This window comes from Muntiacus reevesi, chromosome 13 (genome assembly GCF_963930625.1).
Source record: "Muntiacus reevesi chromosome 13, mMunRee1.1, whole genome shotgun sequence".
NCBI lineage: Eukaryota > Metazoa > Chordata > Mammalia > Artiodactyla > Cervidae > Muntiacus > Muntiacus reevesi.
In genome coordinates, this window is record NC_089261.1 from 21,160,210 (window position 1) to 21,184,542 (window position 24,333).

At 37.0% G+C, this 24,333-nt stretch overlaps 1 protein-coding gene across 4 annotated transcripts in view; it reads right to left on the bottom strand.

Moving 5' to 3' along the window:
* SBNO1 (strawberry notch homolog 1) overlaps positions 1 to 24,333 on the bottom strand; it is a 51,272-nt gene that overhangs the window by 9,802 nt on the left and 17,137 nt on the right. For 3 of the 4 annotated variants that reach the window (XM_065905090.1, XM_065905089.1, XM_065905093.1), the window contains 23 exons: positions 23,040 to 23,136; positions 21,417 to 21,577; positions 18,161 to 18,294; positions 17,890 to 17,980; positions 16,482 to 16,643; positions 15,360 to 15,495; positions 15,173 to 15,278; positions 14,884 to 15,037; positions 14,271 to 14,453; positions 13,361 to 13,458; positions 11,601 to 11,752; positions 7,608 to 7,805; positions 7,041 to 7,208; positions 6,767 to 6,942; positions 6,164 to 6,295; positions 5,361 to 5,496; positions 4,549 to 4,661; positions 4,388 to 4,459; positions 3,822 to 3,921; positions 1,777 to 1,851; positions 962 to 1,108; positions 783 to 877; positions 587 to 679 (listed from right to left, as the gene is read on the bottom strand). In XM_065905090.1, coding sequence (XP_065761162.1) covers positions 587 to 679; positions 783 to 877; positions 962 to 1,108; positions 1,777 to 1,851; positions 3,822 to 3,921; positions 4,388 to 4,459; positions 4,549 to 4,661; positions 5,361 to 5,496; positions 6,164 to 6,295; positions 6,767 to 6,942; positions 7,041 to 7,208; positions 7,608 to 7,805; positions 11,601 to 11,752; positions 13,361 to 13,458; positions 14,271 to 14,453; positions 14,884 to 15,037; positions 15,173 to 15,278; positions 15,360 to 15,495; positions 16,482 to 16,643; positions 17,890 to 17,980; positions 18,161 to 18,294; positions 21,417 to 21,577; positions 23,040 to 23,136 — 2,979 coding nt within the window. The remainder of the gene's footprint in view (positions 1 to 586; positions 680 to 782; positions 878 to 961; positions 1,109 to 1,776; positions 1,852 to 3,821; positions 3,922 to 4,387; positions 4,460 to 4,548; positions 4,662 to 5,360; positions 5,497 to 6,163; positions 6,296 to 6,766; positions 6,943 to 7,040; positions 7,209 to 7,607; positions 7,806 to 11,600; positions 11,753 to 13,360; positions 13,459 to 14,270; positions 14,454 to 14,883; positions 15,038 to 15,172; positions 15,279 to 15,359; positions 15,496 to 16,481; positions 16,644 to 17,889; positions 17,981 to 18,160; positions 18,295 to 21,416; positions 21,578 to 23,039; positions 23,137 to 24,333) is intronic. The other variant, XM_065905091.1, reaches the window with a different exon arrangement.

Genomic DNA, 24,333 nt, shown 5'->3' on the forward strand with positions numbered 1-24,333 from the left:
GTATCAGAGAAGAGGTGAAACTAAAATTCCATAGTTTTAATTAGGATAAATAAATATGCACTAATCTGTGTACACGTGTATGTCTAAATGTAAATATGTATACACATACTCTCTCTCCCTTTAGCTCTGTCCACATGCAAGTACTAAACTAATGACAGTTGTTACATTAGTAACTGAAAACTGAATCTTGAAGACATAAAGCATTATTATGACTAAAGGTCACTCACTATATTATGGGGGGAAAAGTTCCATTTACTAAGAATATGCAATTCTTTTTGGCCATGCTGAGTGGTAAGGAGAATCTCAGTTTCTTGACCAAGGAGAGAATCCATGCCCCCTGCAGTAGAAAACGGGAGTCTTAACCACTGGACCACCAGGGAAGTCCTCGAATATGTAATAATTTAAAACTTGCATTTAATAATACTCCTCAAAAACTATTAAAAAAGCTTCACACTTACAATGATAAATTATCATAATAGAGAGAGCTAAATACAGTTGGAAAATCAGTACAATGCAAACATAATTACAATGCTGGCAATGAAAACACATATCTTAACAATTAACATTTAAAGGAAACAAGTCTTACTTGCAGTGACAAATAAAATCCATCATCTGGTCCTGTCAGCTCAGCCCAAATCTTGGTAGCTTCCTCCCAGGACATTCCCCTCTCCACACTTATCTGTGAAAAAAAAAATAGTAATGAAATTTAAATTAAACTCACTTCTTAGGATGCCTATCAGAAAAGCACACTATACTTGAATGAGCACATTTTACAGGCTTACTGTGTATAATTCTACATGGCCCGATGTTGAATATCCTGGAGTCAGAAACTTCTTAACATCACTTTTCCTCACTTTTTCATCTCCAGAACCAAGATCTTGAATAAGAAAGAGCAATGTATAAGTATAAAAAAAAATTTCATCAGGAATACACATGACATATTAAAAATTTCCCAACTTACCTAAGATTCCCATATCATATCTTCCATTTTTTTTGGCATTTTGAACTACTGCAGTAAGCGTGTCCGCAAAATACTGAAATAATGCATTCTGTTGATGTACTTCCATGCCCAAAATTCTGTTTAAGAATTTTCCTATGTTGTTATAATCTGCAATGACAAAATTTTATGAATGATTTAAGGCATTCAAATGGCAATTTAACAAGTTTATTCATCTCAGCCTAATTCAAGTCTCACTTTCTTCTCCAAAGTCTTCTCTCACAGTTCTTGTACTTTTTGCAGAACGGGCCTATACTTTGACCGCTTCTACCTCTAGCTATTAGTATAGCTATACTATGCGGTCAAAGGATGTTTGCCAAATTAGATTTTTGTATCTTCAACTTTACTTACTGAAAATATGAACACAATTTAGCACATAAGAATGCTTTCCAACATTAAGTCATAACTTGTAAAGTTATTAAGTGCCAGAAGTCAGTGAAGCTCAACTTTTGCTGCACAAGTAGAACGCCCTGGAGCTCTGGAAAATTACCACTGCCTGAGCTCCTGCCCTGGCTTAAGTACTTTCAAAAAGCTCAACAGTTGCTCATACCTACAACCTAGTTTGAGAATTGTTGCTACATAGAGAGAAGAGAATAGAGGTTTAATTTTTTGAATAAACATCGTAGCAAAACCCACCAGGTATGCTTTGTGAACACTAAGTTTACTGAGAGACAGACCAACAGACTTGAAACTTCCCCTTCAAACTGATAAAAACAAGCAACAAAACGGGCTGTAATGATACAGCAATAGTTATGTGCATGTGTGAAACTCGTATTTACCTTTATCTAGAGTAAGGATTCCCGAACGATCTTCTACATTTATTAGGCCAACTCCTATCAGTCCTTGTCGAACATCTAAAATAAAACAAAATATATAAAAAATGTTACAGTTCAAATGACTCAATGAGCTGTTACCTAACTAATTAAACCAGATCAAGTTTTAGTATACATATCTTCCATAATTCCTATTAGCTGAATTAAAAGGAACGCACAGACCCTAAATATCTTTAGGCACTTTGAAATCCTAGAACTCTAACTTCACATTATACATACTGTTTTCACTAAGATGTCTTATCTTTGTAACAACCATCTTTCGTAGTGGAGATTCCAGGCTACAAAGCTGCTCTGCTCACAGAATCAATTTTGAATTTTGAATACACAGCATGATAGTGATTAAATAACTGTGTAAATAAGGAAATAATGTTTCCTTTCTAAACATTACCTATCTGTATTGACAAGGAGATGCAAAAGATAAGCAACAAGTGTAACGGTCAACATGTTCTGAATTATGTTACTAAGATGATGACTAATAAAACTTAAAAAAAAAAAAAAAAAAAAATACTGGAGTCCAGGCTCCAACCCAGACTTAAGTGTTTAAGAAAGAGAAAGGGGTCAATAGGAAACATAATTATATCCTATTTACATGTTTATTTAATTAGCTAGACTGCCACATGCTTCAAATGTTTAGATTCTGCAGGTGACATGACAATTCTGTAGCCAAAGAGCTCCAATGCAAAAAATCCTCATTTTAGGAACCCATTCTATGAAGACATTACCTGAATAGAAGGATAGCCGTTATAATTTCAGCACTTTGTGACGCAAAAAAATTAAAACTACTTGAATATTAATAAAGGAATAACTGAAGAACTGTTGCATAGCTAGATGGAGACTATTACACAACTGTTAAAAACGTGTTCATGCTATAGCTAATGACTTATAAAAGATGTATGTCTGTGATATACTGAGAAAAGTATGTTGCAAGTAGTATGTTCTTAAAAAAGCTCTGTGTTTAGACAAACATGGACAAGAGTTTGTTAGACTGCTCTTGTTCAAACTGTCAACATTTGTAATCTTACCAGATGAGAGTGGAAGTGCGCAGGTAGTTAAAGAGAGTATTGGCTCCTCATTATTCACTTTTAGATTAGCTTTCATTACTGACAGTGACTAAATAACATGTACTATTTCAGAACTAGAAATAAACTGGGAAGTTGTTTTGACAATCCCTCCAAAGACCAAACAAAAAGAAAACAAGAAGAGGGAGAAAAGGAACAGGGCTAAGGTTTTATAGGTTTTTGTTTCGTCACATGCCATCAGTGATTATAAACAGCCCCGCCAGCTGTGTCAATATGGACTATTAGCAGCAGTAAACACAGCTCAACTGGAAAGGCCTTCCCAGGGAACAGACGCTAACTTAATGGCAAGGTTTCAAGTACCTTACCTCTATTTGTTCTCCAAAATACTTTCATAGTTTCTTGAACTACTAAAATCTCTCAGACTACTAATAGTAATGGGGTAAAATCTACACATCTAAGAATTTCTATAGCACTATTTAGGACTTCTTTAATATAAAAATTTCCAAATACACACAAATGTAAAACGAGAATATTCTATGAACCCACATGTACCTATTATCCAGGTTTAACAACTGTTAACATATGGCCAATTTTGTTTTATCAATATTTATACTCCCCACCAACCTTCACAGATTTACCCAGATATTTAAAATTAAATGCAACAAGTTATTTGACATAGTCATCATCAATTACTCTACCAAAACCATTTTTCCTCTAGTAATCTAAAATTATACAACATGCAATAAATTCAAGAGTAAAGTCACTTTACCTGAATGAAATTTAGTAAATCTACTGCTTATTATAAGAGGTTAATTTAGGTGTCTGATAACCATCAATTTCTAAATTTCATACATTTTATGTCCAAAGAAAACTAAAGGCAACAGCACCTCTTAGAATGGGTTTTAGTACCTTCTAACAGGTGAGACTTGTCAGTACTCATTTTCCTTTTTTATGATGATTTTTTAAAGTTACCTTTAAAGAATTCTCCAGGATAGTCTGGAGGTGGTGATACCATGGGAGAATCTAGGTTTACGATGGATTTCATGACAATTTCTAAAGCATTTCTTCCATACTGCAATAAAAAAAACAAAGACATTTAACCAGTTTCAGCATTTGGATACTCTTCAATTACATGACCAAATGAATGTTATAAAAACTACTATTGTACCAAACAGTAAAAAAACAGCAGGAGTCAATTACCTTTACGTAAACTTTACGTGGCCTAGTGCCTCATTCACACCTTTGCACACAGCAGGCATTCAATAAATTAACAACTTTCTTTACTACTGGGAACTCCCACTTGATTCATCCACAAATGTTTATTATAATCCTCTTTTCCCACAGGGAAGAGGTCATTATACTGCACATTTGATCACCAAAGACTTAATTGCTTTCATTTTACAGGAAGCCATGATTTTACAGCAAAATCATAAGAGGAGGCAACTTAAAAGTTTTAAACAGTAACCACTTGACCTTTCTGTTCCTCATAGACACCATACACTGCCACAATTTTTCAGATACTGACAGCTGAAATGTACCTTATTATCAAAGTTGAACCGGCTCAGATCTCTAGATTCTGTTGCTCTTCTGTCTCCATGTGTAAGTGCACCCTATCCAAACATAAAATTTCCAATCAAGGCAAAGAAGACAAGTAACATACACCATCTTTTACACACATCTATGTAACTAAAAAACTTACCAAACTCTCAAGTCTTTTAGCAACAATAGATGCAAATCTTTGTTCTCCTGCCAATTCAGAAATCAGAAACACATATTCAGGAGCGGTAACTTGATTTGATCTATGAGTCCGTCCTGTAACAACATTAAAAAAAAAAATCACTGATTGTGTTTGCTAGATACTAGTGGTTCTGAGATCTATTCCTAGCACTTAATAGTAAGCTGGGATCCTGAAAAAGTAAAGAATGTAATCACCCCAGTTCCCCAAAAAGGGGAAAATTGCAAACAATGACTTGAACAACATTTGCATTGAGAGTAACACTCCTCATTGCAAGAGAACAAAAACCCCCATAAAACTGCTAAGTGATAATCGCATTATTAAGTGCTACCCCAGTTTGGTTGACCACAATGTTGCTGATGCACAGCTGCTCTGGAATCTCCAAAAAAAATTTTTTCTTTTCTTTTTTTTTAAATTGCCAGGTCATGGGACATGAAGATGGAAGGGGAAGGGAGGAGCAATGTGCCCTCACTCAAGCCACTGGGGGTTGAAAAGGACATCAAGTGGTAGCTGCTGACACAGGTAATGTGTGTGACCCAGAGGTCTGCAAAAAAGATATTCCTAAGGAGCCCCATTCTTGAATATAAAGCCAGAAAGCCCCACTGCAGGTCTTTTACAGCTTTTAAAATGACTAAGAAATACATTCATGATGCACTCTATACTTTAAGGTACATGTAACACCCAAGTATCTCCAAAACCGACACATGCGTCGAGTTTTACTATGTCCAATATTAAAGTATTTTCCCCAGTGAAGTGAAATTCAGTGCAGGACTTACCAAATTGCTGAATTGCTCTATCAGCACTCCATGGTAACTCCAGAGTCATATGAACTCTCCGCCTTTGATTTTTAGCTCTTCTATCTGCTTGTAATGAAATACCCGAGCTGGCAGCTTCTGAGATGATAGCAATATTCTGTATCAAGTGGAAGGAGAAAATATAAAAGATCACTTTTGCACAAAGACAAGCAGGAAAACATCCACCACTATGTATTCTCCTTAAATTATAGAACCCTTCATTTTAGCTGTGCATGGTTACAAGCACACTCAAAATCAAGACTACATTTCCAGTTTCCCTTAGTTAAGTGTGGGCACACTCCAGTCAGCAGGTTACATGGACAATGTCCAGGAAATGTCCCTAATTGAAGATATGTCTCCGTCTTTTATCCTCTCTGCTGGCTGAAACACAGAGGTGTAATGACCAAATGTGAAATAGCTGTCATGGAATATGGAGGTTAACTTGGAAATGCAAGTCTGCATAAAAAGTACCAAGACAGAAGCGACCTAGTCTTCAAGGGGTCATGACAGTGCTGTTCTACCTAACAAAATTTCTACATGAGAAAAACGAACTTCCACTTGAAGTCATTGTGATAGTGGGTTTTCTGTCACTAACAGCCAAACCTGATCCCAACTAATACATAATTCCTAATGCACATGGGCCTAAATTACCAGTGAAACAAACACATAAAATAATTGATAATACCTCTACCTACAATCTTTAAAATATGTAACAAGAGCTTTAAATACACTTGAAATGTATGGACATAATTCTTTTCACCAAAATGCATCCCAGAAAAACATACCTTATCTCCATCCATAAATCTTTGTTTTTCTGTAATATTTAGTATTTCCACAGGAACATCAAGTTCAGATCTTGACTCATAAGATATGCTTCCATCATCATTGCTTACAACCCTCCCCTTGCGGCCAGTCATCTGCAAAGTCAAACAATGTCACTTACAATTAAGGTATCTGACTGTGGTGCAGGAAGTTCACGACTCCCACTAGAGAAACATGGTGGAGGTGAAAGGAAAAGGAAGCCAATGTGCACTGTGCATCCTCTCCCACACCAGGTGCCAGGCAGGGGAGAGCAAACACTGCAACATAAAGCCTGGTTTTAAAAAGCTCAAATTCAGTGGAAAAAACCAACATGTGGCAATGACAACAAAGGCTGTGTGACAGGGGCAATAACAGAGATCTCAGTCTTGGGGCAGATACTGAAGACACTAGGGGAAGGAACTCACTTGCTCTAGGATGACAACTAGAGTAGAACAAGGGTTCTCAGATCTCAGAGAGGATATTAGATAATTTTATGAGGAAACAATATATTACTCATTCTAAAGGGTTTGTAAGTGGCAAAAAAAAATTACCTAGGACAGAATCAACCGCGTTTAAGTCATATTTACCTCAGCAACGTTCTCAGGGCCCCCAAGTTCATCAATAAGTTCATCCAGGGTATTAGGAGGGAGGTCTTCAGCTAATTTTTCTAGTTTATCAAGTAGATCTTTCTTCATCTGTTGGGCCCTTTCCACGGCATCCTGACTTGTTATAAGGCTACTGTTGCTGTTGGTGTTACTGTTAGCTAAATAAAGTACATGTGTTAAAAATCAGTACACAGTTGAAATATTTGTTTTGTTTGAAAGTACATTTCACAGACAAAGCAAACGTCCACGTGGTTACCTGGTGCACTATTAGGAGCAGGTGAAATAACTGGTGTAGAAGAAAAACTAGGTCGTTTTGATCCAAGACCTGATGCTAATAAGGCACTTTGAATAGAATCTGGATCTATACTTTTCCTTTTTTTTTTGTCTTTGTTTTTCTTATGATCTTTTCTGATTAACCAGGGATCTAAAAGTTAAGGAAAGACATAAATCATTTGTTAACACAAGTACAGAATTTCCAAAGGAAACCACCATTGAGTTTTTTTGTATTGTTGACCAACAACTTATAAACCACCACCAGCTATAGCAGTCCAGTACATCCATACACCATGAGGTAAATGCCATGGTTTGAGGTTAAACATAATTGAACAAAATTGACGTCATGACCTTACATAAATGAGCTCAACTGCCAGAAGACAGACAAACCTGGAGCTCCCACAAAGCAAAGATTAGAATCTATGTGATAATTTTTACAGGAAAAAAAAAGGTGTTTTTTTTTTTTCAAATGGGATATTTGAAATATCCCATTTCAAATACACAGAAATAAGGACGCTTTAGTTTATATTTAAAATATTAAAGAACTTACCATCTTCATCATCCTCACTAGACTCATCTCTGAATGGATTGAAATCATCATCATCTCCAGAACTCATGTTTTTAGAGCTCTCATAGTCACTTTCTTCATTATCAGAGGCATCAGATTCACTTCCACTATCATCAGAACTGCTACCAGTAAGGCCACCTATTTTTCGTGCTTTTTTGGCTTCTCGAGTTATTTCTTCACCTGCCCACAAAACCCAAACCCAAGAGAGTCAAAATGCACTGTGATAAAAGTTAGGAAATTATATTTAGTTCATAAGCTAATACAGTTAACTAATTCAAAAGAGAACTACAGAAGAAAAGTATTTGCGTAAGTATACAAGAACAAGGAAGAGAGGAAGGCAACCCATTCTACTACTCTTGCCTAGAGAATCCCACGGACAGGAGCCTGGCAGGCTGCAGTCCATACGGCTGCACAGAGTCAAACATGACTGAATCGAATAAGCAGCAGCAGCAGCACACAAGAACAATTAAAAATTCATGAACAATCACAGCCTTTTGGACTCCTATAAGAAGTCAGGTTATATACAATTATTTTTAGGAGAAATTATGTATATAAGTATAAACTCGAGACAGCCTTCAAGTGCATAAGTTTCAAAATTCAGGACAACAAAGATGAAACAATCTCTGGCACTGTCAGAATTTGTGTATCAGGTTGAGAGACAAGGCCTAATAATTACAGGTTTTTAAACTACTTAAATGCTTTATGGAATACTACCAAAAAAAAAAAAAATCTACAAAACTGCATTTTTAAAAGTTAAACAAGGCTGGGAAAACTGGTCAACCACTTGTAAAAGAATGAAACTAAAACACTCTCTAATACCATACACAAAAATAAACTCAACATGGATTAAAGATCTAAATGTAAGACCAGAAACTATAAAACTCCTAGAGGAGAACATAGGCAAAACACTCTCCGACATAAATCACAGCAAGATCCTCTATGACCCACCTCCCAGAATACTGGAAATAAAAGCAAAAATAAACAAATGGGACCTAATGAAACTTAAAAGCTTTTGCACAACAAAGGAAACTATAAGCAAGGTGAAAAGACAGCTCTCAGATTGGGAGAAAATAATAGCAAATGAAGAAACAGACAAAGGATTAATCTTAAAAATATACAAGCAACTCCTACAGCTCAATTCCAGAAAAATAAATGACCCAATCAAAAAATGGGCTAAAGATCTAAACAGACATTTCTCCAAAGAAGACATACAGATGGCTAACACACACAAGAAAAGATGCTCAACATCATTCATTATCAGAGAAATGCAAATCAAAACCTCAATGAGGTACCATTACACACCAGTCAGGATGGCTGCTATCCAAAAGTCCAACAAGCAATAAATGCTGGAGAGGGTGTGGAGAAAAGGGAACCCTCTTACACTATTGGTGGGAATGCAAACTAGTACAGCCACTATGGAGAATAGTGTGGAGATTCCTTAAAAAACTGGAAATAGAACTGCCATATGACCCAGCAATCCCACTCCTGGGCATACACACCGAGGAAACCAGATCTGAAAGAGACATGTGCACCCCAATGTTCATCGCAGCACTGTTTATAATAGCCAGGACATGGAAGCAACCTAGATGCCCACCAACAGACGAATGGATAAGGAAGCTATGGTACATATACACCATGGAATATTACTCAGCCACTAAAAAGAATTCATTTGAATCAGTTCTAATGAGATGGGATGAAACTGGAGCCCATTATACAGAGTGAAGTAAGCCAGAAAGATAAAGACCAATACAGTATACTAACGCATATATGGAATTTAAAAAGATGGTAACGATAACCCTATATGCAAAACAGAATAAGTGACACAGATGTACAGAACAGACTTTTAGACTCTGTGGGAGAAGGCGAGGGTGGGATGTTTTGAGAGAATAGCATTGAAACATGTATATTATCAAGGGTGAAACAGATCACCAGCCCAGGTTGGATGCATGAGACAGGTGCTCAGGGCTGGTGCACTGGGAAGACCCAGAGGGAAGGGATGGGGAGGGAGGCAGGAGGGGGGATCGGGAGGGGGAACACATGTAAATCCACGGCTGATTCATGTCAATGTATGGCAAAAACCACTAAAGTACTGTACAGTAATTAGCCCACAACTAATAAAAATAAATGGGAAAAAAAAAAGTTAAACAAGGTGCTAATCTGAATTATCTTACTGGAAATTCATAGAAGATATCTAGAGTAAATTAATCAAAACTGAGAAGAACATTAAAAAGGTTCACATACTAATGAAATGGTGAGAAGATAATTCAGAAAAGGGAAACATGACCATCCAGTGACCACTCTAACACGTCACTGACTCTAGGCCATAGCATTACTTTTTGTGTCACCAAAATAAAAGATAATGCCAATTATAATAGCCAACCTACTTTCAGGCATATTAAAAATATAAGGGAAAAAGCATTTCTTGAAACAGATGAAAATACAAGGTTAAAGTGTCAGGCACTGTGTTTAGAACACACAGCATCATGTACATTCTTATCAGCATTTTAGAGAGAGCCTGAGATGTTAACTTCTAAAAGGCAAAGAGCTTAGTAAACACGTCAACACAAATTCAACTTTGCAATTTTTATAAAATGTCTAACAAACATAAATGGGTGTATGCCTAATAATTAAGTAATAAACCAACAAAAGTCTCTTTAAAGAAGATGATATAAACACACGGGCTTCCCAGGTGGCTCAGTGGGTAAAGAATCTATCTGCCTGCAATGCAGGAGACGTGGGTTTGATTCCTGAGTCTGCAAGATGCCCTGGAGGAAGGCATGGCAAACCACTCCAGTATTCCTGCTTGGAGAATCCCCATGGACAGGGGAGCCTGGCAAGCTACAGTCCACAGGGTTGCAAAGAATTGGACACGAAAGCAGCAACTGAGCATGCGTGCATGCACACACATACTCTCACACACCCACACACACAGCATCAACAGAAAGGCCCAGATTTTGGTTCCCCATTTATCATCCAGTAGTTGTGTGAACCTAGGGATATCACCTAACCTCTTTCTGTGCCTTCATTTCCTGTCTATAAAACTGAAAAACTAAAGCCTTTCATGTGGATCCCTTGTAGTTAAACAAGACCACATGTGGGTGGTGCTCAACATAGTGCCTAGCACCAAACTGTTAAAGTCACAATTTAAAATGGGGACTATATGTGCATTCAAAACGACATGGGCCATGGGAATTCCCTGGTCCATTGGTTAGGACTTCATGCTTTTTGGCTCCAGATTCAATCCCTGGTCAGGGAACTCAGATCCCACAAGACACGCAGTCAAATAAATAAAAGACACTTCCTTTAAAAACAAACCAAACACTACACGATCCAATTTAAGGAAGGCAGTTCAGTTCAGCTCAGTCAGTCCTCACTCAGACTCTTTGCAACTCCATGAACTGCAACACACAAGGCCTCTCTGTCCATCACCAACTCCCAGAGTCCACCCAAACCCAAGTCCATTGAGTCAGTGATGCCATCCAACCATCTCAGCCTCTGTCATCCCCTTCTCCTCCTGCCCTCAATCTTTCCCAGCATCAGGGTCTTTTCAAAGGAGTCAACTCTTCACATCAGGTTGCCAAAGTATGAGTTTTAGCTTCAACATCAGTCCTTCCAATGAACACCCAGGACTGATCTCCTTTAGGATGGACTGGTTGGATCTCCTTGCAGTCCAAGGGACTCTCAAGAGTCTTCTCCAACACCACAATTCAAAAGCATCAATTTTTCAGCACTCAGCTTTCTTTATAGTCCAACTCTCACATCCATACATGACCACTGGAAAAACTATAGCCCTGACTAGACAGATCTCTGTTGACAAAGTAATGTCTCTGCTTTTTAATATGCTGCCTAGGTTGGTCATAACTTTCCTTCCAAGGAGTAAGCATCTTTTGAAGGCAGTACATGCCCGAAATACAGCTTGCACCAAAATGCTCAAGTTTATATTACTTCCAGCACCATTTAAAGGAAAGTACCCACCTTTTCGCTTCTTTGTTTTATTTTCCTTACAAGGACTATCTCTTGGTGAACTGCTGTTACTTGGAGCTGTCAAATCAATTCCCAGCAAACTATAAAGCTTTTTTCTGTCTGGAGCAGGGAAGTGTTTTTCAATTAGTGACTGTAACACTCCTCTGTTCGTAGGAGATAAAAAAGTGACAGTCAGTGGCTCAGTATGCAAAATTATTATATATAAAATACTACTGAAAGTATTTGCTTAAAATAAGTACACTTTATTAGCAGCATCTCCAAACTGGATACCACAAGTAGGTTAGCTCCACATAATTATAAAGCCAGCTTAGGAACTCAACACCAATGGTTTCTTTTACAGAAATGCTGCAGCACAGGACTCCATGTGGAACAACTGAACATAAGGGACTGAGTCAAAAAGTGATTCAGAACAGCTGCACTCTGAATGTAAAGGACTTTAACAATCCTTTCACCAATTTATTTCACATATATTTCCATTTTCAGGTATGTGAAAGAGTTAAAAATAATCAAATTTATGTCTTACTAAAAAACAAAAACAAAAGTTCATTCAATCTTACAAGACACTGATAATCCAGGTCAGAAGAATTTCAGTACTCTAGGCAAGACTATCCAACTGAAATATAATGCAAACCAAGCACAACTTTTACACTTTCTAGGAGCTGCATTATGGCTTCCCTGATAGCTCAGTTGATAAAAATTCCGCCTGCAATGCAGGAGACCCCAGTTCAATTACTGGGTCAGGAAGATCCACTGGAGAAGGGATAGGCCATCCACTCCAGTATTCGTGGGTTCCCCTCTTAGCTCAGCTGGCAAAGAATCTGCCTGCAATGCGGGAGACCTGGGTTCAATCCTTGGGTTGGAAAGATCCCCTGGAGAAGGGAAAGGCTACCCACTCCAATATTCTGGCCTAGAGAATTCCATGGACTATACAGTCCATGGGGTCACAAAGAGTCAAACAGGACTGAGCGACTTTCACTTCCAGGAGCTACATTTAAAAGTTACAGAAAACAACTTGTCACTATAAAATGTTACAATGAAATGTTTTACATTCTATTTCCTTAAGTCTTTGAAACTTGGTGCATATTTCATACTTGAAGGTCATCTCATATTGGAGTAGCCATTTCAACTGCTGCACTAGCCATGCAGTACCTATGATCTCAGAGGCAGCACTAGGCAAGATACAGATTAGCAGGTGCATGCTCTGCATTTAAAGGAGTTTTAAATTATAAAAAGAGCCACTTGAATGTATCCCCTAAGGCAAAAGATAGCATGGAGACAAAAGTTATTTTACTAATTTTACTCCCAGAGTTGGAACTGTCTGGTTAAGCAAAGCAAAAAATAACGTCTAAAGCCTTTCTTAAAATTCTTTTGACTTTTCAAGGATTATCTGCAATGTTTACACTAAAGTATAATAAACTGGAATAAATGAAACCATTATTATACCACTGGATACTGGCGGTTTCAAATACGCAAAGCCAAAACAAAACTGAAACCAAGCTGTCAGAATCCCAAGACGTACAAAACAGAACTCAAGCCCTTCCATTAGTCCAAATACTAGACATATAATGTTAAAATACTTAACATTTCAGTATTTCTATGTTACTGTTTTTCAAAAGATATATTGCTATGGATACACAAGATTATGAAAACTCAGATCAGAAAAACTTAAATTTAAAAGGCAAAAATTTTGCCTCCAGGAAATGCTAACATTTAAACTAATCTTAGTAAAGACTCAAAACTGTAAACATTACTTGGCAGTTGAAACAAAATCATTCAATTCTCCCCCGCCCTCTTCCAAGGCTTCTAATGTTCTAGCTTCTCCCGTAGACTGCAGACCAATTACAACACACTAGAGGGAAAAAAAGAATGCTATTAATTATAAATAAAAATAGATATGTGGTTTCTTACAACATATTTTACACATTTAGTTTTAAAAAAAGATTTCAAGGCTTCCCTCGCGGCTCAGTGGTAAAGAATCCACTTGCCAATGTAGAAGACATGGATTCGATCCCTGATCCGGGAGGATCCCACATGCCACAGAGCAACTAAGCCCTTGCACCACAACTACTGAAACCCACATGCCCTAGAGTCCATGCTCCATAACAAGAGAAGTCACGGCAATGAGAAGCCCAAGCAGTGCAACCAGAGAAAAGCCCATGCAGCAACACACACGCAGCACGGTCAAAAATAAATAAATTAAAAAAGATCTCAAACAATAATTACCCATTTTGTACATGTGTACCAATGTCTTATTTTGCATATTTGAAATGCACTATATGTAAAACACTTAGCCAGGTGATAGTATTATAGAAGTGAACACTACTGAAGCCCCTGCTCCAGTTTTTTGTGCTTTAAGTAGATATGTATTCACCAAAAAGGAAAAACCTTTAAAGTATTATATATCCATGCTATCAGTGGTTACATCTATGGATAGCCAAGTTATAGTGATGTTTATTTGTTTATATATTTTTGAGCTATCCAAATTCTTTATAAATACATATTGCTTTTATTGTCGTAAAAATGTATTTTTTAAAGTCTCACTGTTAATACTCTTACAACTATCCTTTAGAAACAAAGATTTTTATAAGTAGAAAACCTCAATACCCAAAAGACTACAACACAAAACCAAAATCGCATCTGTTAATGCATTCTCCAACTTACTTTTCCATTCTTGATTTCTTCTCGAGCTAGCTGCACAACCCTTTTAACTTTGGATGCTATGCACAAGTATTTGAAAAATCTCTGGTGAGCAGACCAGAACTGACCCCACATGGATTTCTTCATTCTCTGCTCAGCATCAATCAGATCTGCAGCTTGCTGAAACCGTTCTCGAGCAATGACCCACTGAAGGCACATAATCAACAGATATTTCAATCTTTGAGGGTGATTTACTTCAGTATGACTAATTCAATCAAAAGAATGTGTATGATACATTTAACAATAATTAATGAAGCACTTTCAGTAACTTGGGAACCTCTAAACAAACGTTTTTTAGGACATTCACATAGAGCTGTCTCAAAATTCCTATTAACTAAAACAGTAATTTTAGGAAACACTTATGTTGATCATTAAAGCTATGCACGCTATGCTATAAATGGTTATTCCTTTTAAGTTACTGTAACAGAGAAAATTGGGAAAATAAAGGATCCAGTGATTTATCTGCTGTTTTACGGCAGAAATATACTGTGAGCTGACAAACATTTCACTGAACAAAACTAACAAAAACATCATCAGGTACATTAAAAATACTAGGAGTTAAGGGAAAAAGGCTCACCAGTTTGACTGCTTTGTTATACATTTTAACATAGCTCTGAGAAAGAAGAACTTCCTCAATTTTGAAGGTCACTCCAGTAAAGCTCAGCTGTCGAGCAATGTACATTCCTCTAAGCTTCATATCCATAGCAACTATTTCCATGGCACCAACACCTCTGAATAAAATTAAAACACACAGTAACTATCATTAAATATAGTAGAGCTTTAACATACATGGAAGAGATTTTAGCAATAATACCTCTTTTAGATTGCTATTGAGAACAAATAATGTACACTGTAAATTGCATTACCTCCGTTCTACTGCCTGAATAAAGTCACTGAATTCTCTAAACGGAGTTCCCTCACCCCATATTCCAAGACGGTTCATATAGGCCATATTTCGTGGTTCAGAAGCACCTGAAAAACACCCAAACAAAACATATTACAGCTGAAAAAAATAACACGTAAAAAGATATCTTTATCTTTTAAATAACTCACCAGTGGCACTAGCATAGACAACTCTGGCTTTTGGCAATTTGTTCTGAAGTTCTAAAACTGCTAAGCCTGTCTTGGTTGGCTTTGAAGAACCAACAGGACATAAGTTTTTTGCTTTATGACATTCATCAAAAACTATCTGTAAAGAATAAATTAAGGAACATGTCACTTTAGTACCAAGTGTCTCTAATCTCAGAAAGACTTAGCTTTTATTTCCTTGAGGCCTGGGCAAACATGCAAGATTACTAAAGAGTTAAAAAAAGAGAACAGAAAAAAAATTCTGGAGTGAAAATAAATCATGATTATCAGGGGGAGAGATGCTGTTGGTAACAAGCCCCTGCACATGAATTTTGTTTTTTCACTAACACCCATATACCTATCATCTGGTTTCATCAAACCTTAACATTTTACTGTATCTGCTGCAGACTGTTTTCTTTTTTAAAGCTACAAATATAAATAAAGCCCTCTGTGTGATTCTTCTCCTTGATTCCCGCCACTGCGCTAGCCACAGAGGCATTCACTGAATTTGGCACTAATTTTAACTAGACATTTAACTTTTTTTCTAGATACAAAAAAAAGTTACTACTGGAAAATGAAGACCGCTTAAATCAAATGGGGGTTTGGTGAGGGCCTGTGGTTTTTCTTTTGGATTAACTGCTGTTACACTGTCCTTCAGGTGGCTAAAAGGAGCTTTGCAACTTCTTCAGACATCACTAGGTGCCAAAGCTCTTGCAGGACAACTTTGATGCTAGATGAATTCTGCCATTTTGCTAGCAATGATACAGTTCTTGGGTCCACCACTCCATTAGAACCACTGGCTCCAATCATACTAATCTGTTACAAATCTTACAAAGCTAGGTGCTTCTGGGTATTTAGGTTCACATTCTATTTTAAGGCTGCATATTCAGCAAGTCCCATACCTATTAACATTTTCCTAAAGCGGGAACTTAAAACAGTGGCCTCATGTATGACAGCTACAAAACAGAATCAACTATCTGACTCCCTGCAAGCTATGTAATCATTAAAGCTCTCATTCCAGCAGTCTTTTTATTAAACTTCAGAATTCCCACGTATTACATTAACTTTCATGTCATTAAAACATATAAAATTTGTTGCAAAGGATACCACTCCATCGAAGTCATCACCGCACCAATGTAGAAGTTGTTTTAACCTCGTCTTATATTTACCACCAGACTGACTTTCACCAATTAGGGAAGAATAGGTAGCAAAAATAACACCCTTCTTCACACTCCCATTATGTTTGGAAGAAATTTTTCCATATTTAAACTGAAAAAGAAAAGAAAAGAACTTAATACACTTCTGTCTCTGAAATATTTATCCCACTCAAATTTATACAGCAGGGAAATGATACCAATACACTCTTGTCTCTGAAGTATTTATCCCACCCAGATCTATACGGCAGGGAAATGATGGTACCATGATGGGCTTTAGGAAAGTCAAAGGACCTAAGTTCATACACAAAATTTCTCACACACAAGTGCATACATACATACACACACACGTGTGTGTATATATATATATAATTAATGTATAAGGATCCAATTTTCAAAGTCTATCCTCAAAAAACATTACAAACCAAACTCTCCCCAAGAAAAAGGCACAATATTCATTCTACCAATATATACTATGCATTTTCTATATGCAAACGACTGTAATTAAGATCTGAGGGATATATAAGAATTATGATCAATAGTTACTGCAGCCCTCCTCAATTATACTGACTCAGAAATTAAATTAAAAATATTTCTAGATGTCCATTACATTTTTTAGTTTTGAACTGTTGGTAATCATCCAAAACACAATACTTTTACCTACCAACCCATTCAGTAAACCTCATCCCCAAAAAAGTCACTGATGGGCAGGCAGAGCAACACTGCAGCAACTTAGCACTAGCCTGTACATTTACTCACTGTTAAAGGCCTAGCAGAGAAGTGCCTGCAGGAACTAGGTGTGTCTAGCCTACCCCTGTGACTCCAGGAATCGGTGCCTAGCAGGAGGCCAATAAAAACTCGCTAAATGAACATTAAACTGTGCTTCTAGAAAATGAAACATATTTTCTTCCACATGACAGAACTGTTTTAACATGAACACAGGTACAGGTATACAAGTTCACTGAATATACAAATTATCTAAACCAGTCTCCAAATCACAACTCATGATGCAAAGGACACACTACCTGCCCATAACAGCTTTATTACACTGCACTCTTATACGTACTGTATTAGTTTCATCCATAAATAGTAGTTTTACAAACAGAAACAACAAATGAAAAAAAACCCTGAAGACTGAGAGAATAAACTCCATAAAAAGAGACAATGCCTATTTTATTTGCCATTACATAACCCTACCTGGCACATTATCTAAACCAAAAATCAACAATTGTGGCTTACACTCACTATACTTTTTGTGAAATAACTCATTTAATCCTCTTAACAACCCTACCAAGTGGAAACTATCATTCTTGCCTCACAGATATTTACTGAATGAACAACTGAATAGAAGACTTTCATACCTTATTCAATGAATGGACCAAAATGTTTTTTGCTCCAATATCCCTCAAATCTCTTTCAGCATCATACTTTAAATCATTTGAAACACTGAACCTACAAAAAAGAAAGGGAAAAGAAAAACACACAAATTAAATGCAAATCCTATCATTCTAGCAGTATTCGGGAATAAAATCAGGCCTTGACACTTCTAAAAAAATACATCTACTCATTAAGACCCATCCCCATATGCTGGATCATTTGCAAATGAAAGTTCCCACAGTCTTTAGCACTTACCACAAAGCCCGTTTTCTACTCAACAAATAATTTTCATAGATGATTCCTGCTATTGTCCTTCCTTTTCCTACACCAGCACCATCGCCTATTAAGAAGCCAGCACGATCTCCATTAGGTAGGAACGTTTCATGTTGCTGAAAAAGAAAATGCTAATAATTATAATCTATTCCTTTAGATATTTTGGTGACTGGTTTCTCATACTGTATTTTAGCAATATATTAACACTGTCTATTTTGATACAAATGAAATAGTTGGCTTAGTAAGGAAACCATATTTACTATACAGGAATACCTTGTTTCATTTTGCCGCATGCACTGTTAACTGCACTTCGGAGAAACAGCATTTTTTTTTTTTAATGAATTGACAGAAATGCTGTATCAAGCAATCTTATTGGTGCCATTTTCCCAAAAGCATTTGCTCACTTCATGTCTGTATCACATTTTGGTAATTCTCATAATACTTCAAACTATGTTATTATTATTATGTTTGCTACTGTGATCTGTGATGAGTGATCTTTGATGTTACTATTCTATTCTAACAGGGTGCCATGAACTTTGCCTGTAATTAATAAACACTGTGTGTACTGTGACTGTTTCACTCACTGACCATTTCCCCCATCTTTCTCCTTCTCCTTTGGCCTATTTCCTGAGACACAACAATACTGAAATTAGACCAATTAGCAACTCTACAACGGATTCTTTAAGCATTCAAGTAGAAGGAAGGGCTACCATGTCTCTCACTTTAAATCAACAGCTAGAAATGGTTATTTTACTTTAAAGGCCAGACCGCAGGGCATGTGGAATCTTAGTTCTCTGACCAGGGATCAAACCCACAGCCTGTGTAATGGAAGTACAGAGGCTTAACCACTGGGCAGCCAGGGATCTTCCCTAGAAATGATTATAACATAAGGAAGGGGTGTTGAAAGCCACAACAGGCTGAACACTAGGCCTCTTGCTCCAAACAGCAAGTTGTGAAAAGAAAAAGGTCTTAAAGGAAAATAAAAGTGCTACTTCAGTGAACAAACAATAAGAAAGAAAACTAGCCTTATTACTGATATTAAACTTTTAGTGGTTGAGATAGAAGACCAAACCAGCCATAAGATTCCCTTCAGCCAAAGCCTAATCCAGAGCAGGGCCTGGATTCTCTCTTCAATTCTATGAAGACAGACAAGTGAGAGCTGCAGAAGAAGCTAGTAGGGGCTGGATCATGTGGTTTAAGGAGTCTTTTCTATAACATAAGCACAAGGAGAAACAGCAAGTGCTGATGTAGAAGCTAAACCAAGTTATCCAGAAGATAACAGGGTAAAAGTGGCAACATTAAACAACCAATTTCCAATGTGGATGAAACAGCCTTCTATTTGAAGAAGATGCCATCTAGGGTATTCACAGCTTAAGAGAAGTCAATCAATGCCTGGCTTTAAAGCTTCAGAGGACAGGCTGACTTATGAGGGGTTAATGCAGCTGGTGACCTGAAGCTAAAGCCAATGCTCATTTCCCATTCCAAAAATCCTAGGGTCCTTAAGAATTATGCTCAATCTATGTTGCCTGTGGTCGACAAATGGAACAACAGAGCAGTACATCTGTTTACAACATGGTTTACTGAATATACGAAAGTCATTGCTGAGACTACTGCTCAGAATAAAAGATTCCTTTCAAAGTAATACTGCTCACTGATGATGTACCCAAGAGCTCTGATGGAGACACACAACAACATCAATGTCACTTTCATGCCCGATTTATAAAACACAACAGCCATTCTATAGTCCATGAACCCAAGAGTAATTTCAACTTTCAAGTCTTATTCTTTAAGAAACACATTTTGTAAGGCTGTAACTGCCAGAAATAGTGACTCTTCTAATGATCTGGACAAAATCAACTGAAAACCTTCTGAAAAAGGAATCACCATTACAGATGCCAGTAAGAACAATTCATGATTCATGGGAGAGGTCAAACTATCAACATTAACAGGAATTTGGAAGATGACTCCAACCCTCATGGAGGACTGAGAAGTTCAAGACTTCAACGGAGAAAGTAGATTCTTGAGATGGAATCTACTCCTGATGAAAATGCTGTGAAAATTGTTGAAATGACAACAAAGGATCTAGACTATCACATAAACTTAGTTGATAAAGCAGTGGCACAGTTTGAGGACTGACTCCAACTCTGAAAGAAGTTCCACTGTGGGTAAAATGTCATCAAACAGCACTGCATTGCTACAGAGAAATGATTAGTGAAAAGAAGAGAAATCAATGCAGCAAACCTCATTGCGGTCTCATTTTAAAAACCTGCCATAGACACCCCAACCTTTAGCAGCCACCATTCTGATCAGTCAGCAGCCATTAACACCAACGCTAAGACCTTGCACTAGCAAAAAGATTACAATTTGCTGAAGGCTCAAGTGACAATTAGCATTTTTTGGCATTATTTCTAAAGTAACGTATATACATTTTGGGGGAATATAATGTTATTGTACACTTAACAGACATCATAGTGTAAACACTAAGTTTTACATGCACCAGGAGACAAAAAAGTTCATGTGACTCAATTTTATACAATGTTTGCTGTACTGTGGTGGTTTTGAACCAAATCTGCCCTAACTTCGAGATCTGACTTTGTTTTTCTTCCTTGCTACCCTCGCATGTAGCAGGTAACTAAAGCTAACAAACTGGTGAGCATTCTTCCATAATTTTTCAATGTCTCTACAATCAAATACAAACCTTTTCATAACACATAAATATAGTGGATGGTTGCCTATCTGTTTTACAAAAATGGAGCATTTCAGAAATCCTCTCAAGACAACTGGCATAAGATAAAAGCTGGTACAACACCCATATGGTAATACCAAAGTTTATTCAATCACTCCCCAAGGGTGTGAGCTTTCAAATCTTTTCTACCTTTTAGTCTCTAGGAGGAAAAAGCTGCAACAAATAGCCTGATATGTATGTTCTTATCTAATAGTTCCATGAAACAGACTCCCAGTAACGGAACTGTTAGGTCAAAGGATATAGGCATTTTTAATTTTAATACATGCTCCTAGTGAGTCCCAGAAAGGCTATGACAATTTATCATTTCCACTATAAATGCAGTCACCAAATCCATGCTATCCTTTTCATTTTCTAATACATAAAACTAAAAAAAAAATCACATTCACAAGTTTTTCATTCAAGGAAAATTTAACTTTGAATTAAAACAAGTCTATATTGTGAACTAAGATTAAAGATAAAACCTGTACATAGTTATAAAATATTATGGCTTACCTGGGCTGCATAAGTAATTGCTTCAAGCTGTAATGCTGATAACCAGCCATTATCAATGGTTTCTTCAGAAATCGATGTCTTGTACCAAACATCAGGAGGCGTAACACTGGATAAAGAACTAGTCTCAACTACAGCATCTGGGTGACGCAGGCCAATTTTTACTAAACAAAAGTTTAAAAATACTTCATTTTAATTATTCTGAGTAATAACACTTCCACTCTTATCATAAAATATTATAGCACTTCTCCTCTGATAGAGAAATATAAGTAATTATGCACCCTGGGATCCTAGGTACTGTTTAAATTTAACTAACGTTAATTTACTTACCTATGGTTTAAACAGAGACTTGCGAGGGTGGGGGGAGGCTCAATAGGAAGGGGACTCATAAGATTTATGGCTGATTTGGGCTTCTCTGGTGGCTCACAGGTAAAGCATGCAATGCAGGAGACCTGGGTTCAATCCCTGGGTTGGGAAGAGCCCCTGGAGGAGGGCATGGCAACCCATTCCAGTATTCCTGCCTAGAGAATCCCCATGGACAGAGGAGCCTAGAAGGCTACAGTCCAGAGGGTCGCAAAGAGTCAGACATGACTGAGTGATTAAGCATAGAGAGCATGGCTGATTCACATTGTATGGCAGAAACCAACACAACATTGTAAAGTAACTATCCTCCAGTTAAAAAGATAGTAAAATAAATAACGTGTAACTCTATGGCTGATTCATATCAATGTATGACAAAACCCACTGGGGGGAAAAAAAAAAGATAGTAAAATAAATAAATTTATAAAAAGAGACCTTCTGATTAAAAAGATCTAGAAAAATATCATCTCAATTTATACCACCAAGTTCTCCAGTAGTAGCATACTCCTAGATTAAGTTCACTTTAAATGATCCAGAAAGTATGGGACCTGGAATCCATATACAGTTGGTAAACAGATTTTTAGTTTAAGTCGTCTTATTAGTGACTTTTTATAGAAATACAGAGTGTATGAGAAACAAATTTTAGCCATAGATTTTCCCATCTTATTACCCTCAGAAAATGAAAACATGAAAAAATTTATATATAAATTAAAAATTACTAATTTCCAACTTAATATACTGGCCACTTTAAAAAAACAACAACGACAACAAAAAAAAAACCCCCAGAAATGGAATCACGGTGCTTGTGCGGAAGAGAAAGAAATGATGTTAATTTGAACCACTGAATTCAAATAGCACATTTTAAGATTCCCATGCTTTTATAGCTTGTTTTAGATAAGCTGTATAAACTATAATACTAAGATATATGTTTACATCTCTGTAATTTACTCTGATTTTATAATCACTCCTGATATGAGCAAAATTAACTTGAAAGGAAAAAGCTTTTTTACTCTTGGTTTTAAAAGACTTCATTCCAAAACAAAGTTTGAAATTTGTGTAGGAAAATTAAAACTCACAGTAGAATTTTCATGTAGCTATTTTAAAACATATTACAGTTTAAAACATATTCATACACAGCTCATACTTAACAAATCCTGAGGTACCCAAGGTGGACAGATCCTAAAAGGTAACAATGTGTGGGGAAAAGTTATTTAAGTTTAAGAGGAACCCAGAAGTTCATTATTTTAACAAATCTCAAAGACATACATTTTATTGGCATATACTCTGCATAGGTTTCTGCATGACCCATTTCTTCTTCATCTTCTTCTTCTGGTTCATCTTCCTCTTTCACAACAGGGACCTTCTGTAACACAGAGAGAGGAAAATCAACTAAGTCCAGAGAATAGAGGCCCAACCAACACACAGAAATACTCTTCTGGAGGAATACCCACTATCTTCATCTTGGAAGCAAGACATGCCATTCTATAGTTCCTAAAATCTAGGCCATACTCTATGGCTTCCCTGCATCTCCAATGATGAGCACAGACAATCTGTGATGTGATATCATCACAAACACACATCACCACAGGGTTCCACCACCTTCTCAAACCAGTTTCCCTTTCAACACTGCCTACCACCCTCCCTGATGCCCAGATGTCTCTCTAACCTCCAGTCCTCACTCTTCATTCCAATTCCAATAACAGAAAGAACAAGAGGTTTGGAGAAAAAAGGTGGCTGAATCCCAGCAGCACATTCTACAATCTCATGGGCAGGAACTCACTTTAAGTCTCACTCCCACCCTCTTTTCAGTTCCCCTCCATCTGTTTTCTTTCCCTTGGGTCCTAAAACCAAAACCCCAGAAAACTCAGGAGTTTAAATGTTCTTCTGAAACACAAAATTTATTTCAGAAGTCTTTGTCTCCACTGACACAAAAACAATACCACATCATCTACTCTCCAAACACTGGCACATCTCAGAGTAAAATGATGAGTTATTAGTAACTACACCAGGAGAACAGCAGACCAGAAGCCCAGACAGTCCCAGGCAAAATGAGTGAATGACCACTATAGCCATGTACCTTGCATTCCTCTACAGAATCTTAAAAGGGTAGAGACAGGGAGAAATAGGGAATAGGAAGTCCTAAAAAAGTTTCTTTTCACTACCAGCAAACCATAAAGGGAAGCTCTTTATGAATGAGGGCTTAATCGAGGAAGAATGCAGGGAGAAGCTGTGAGATCCAGTATACCAAGGAAAGGAAGAGAAAGACAAAAGAGAAAACCGTTAGGACATACAGGTAATGCCAAGGATAAGATGGTATTAAAAGGTAAGATCAGGCTTCTCTTTTGTTTCATTTATATTTTACTTATTTTTACTTAATCTAGAGCAGAATATGATGACACACAGATACTCAATAAATGTGGGAAGGAATAGGGAGGTGATAGATAAACATTCAGCCAACATCAACCCATGAAGTCCTTTAGGAAAAAAAAGTCAAGAAAACTCTGAATATTCTCAGAAAGTATGCCAAAATGAAGCCCAGTTTCAGAAATAACAGACCAAA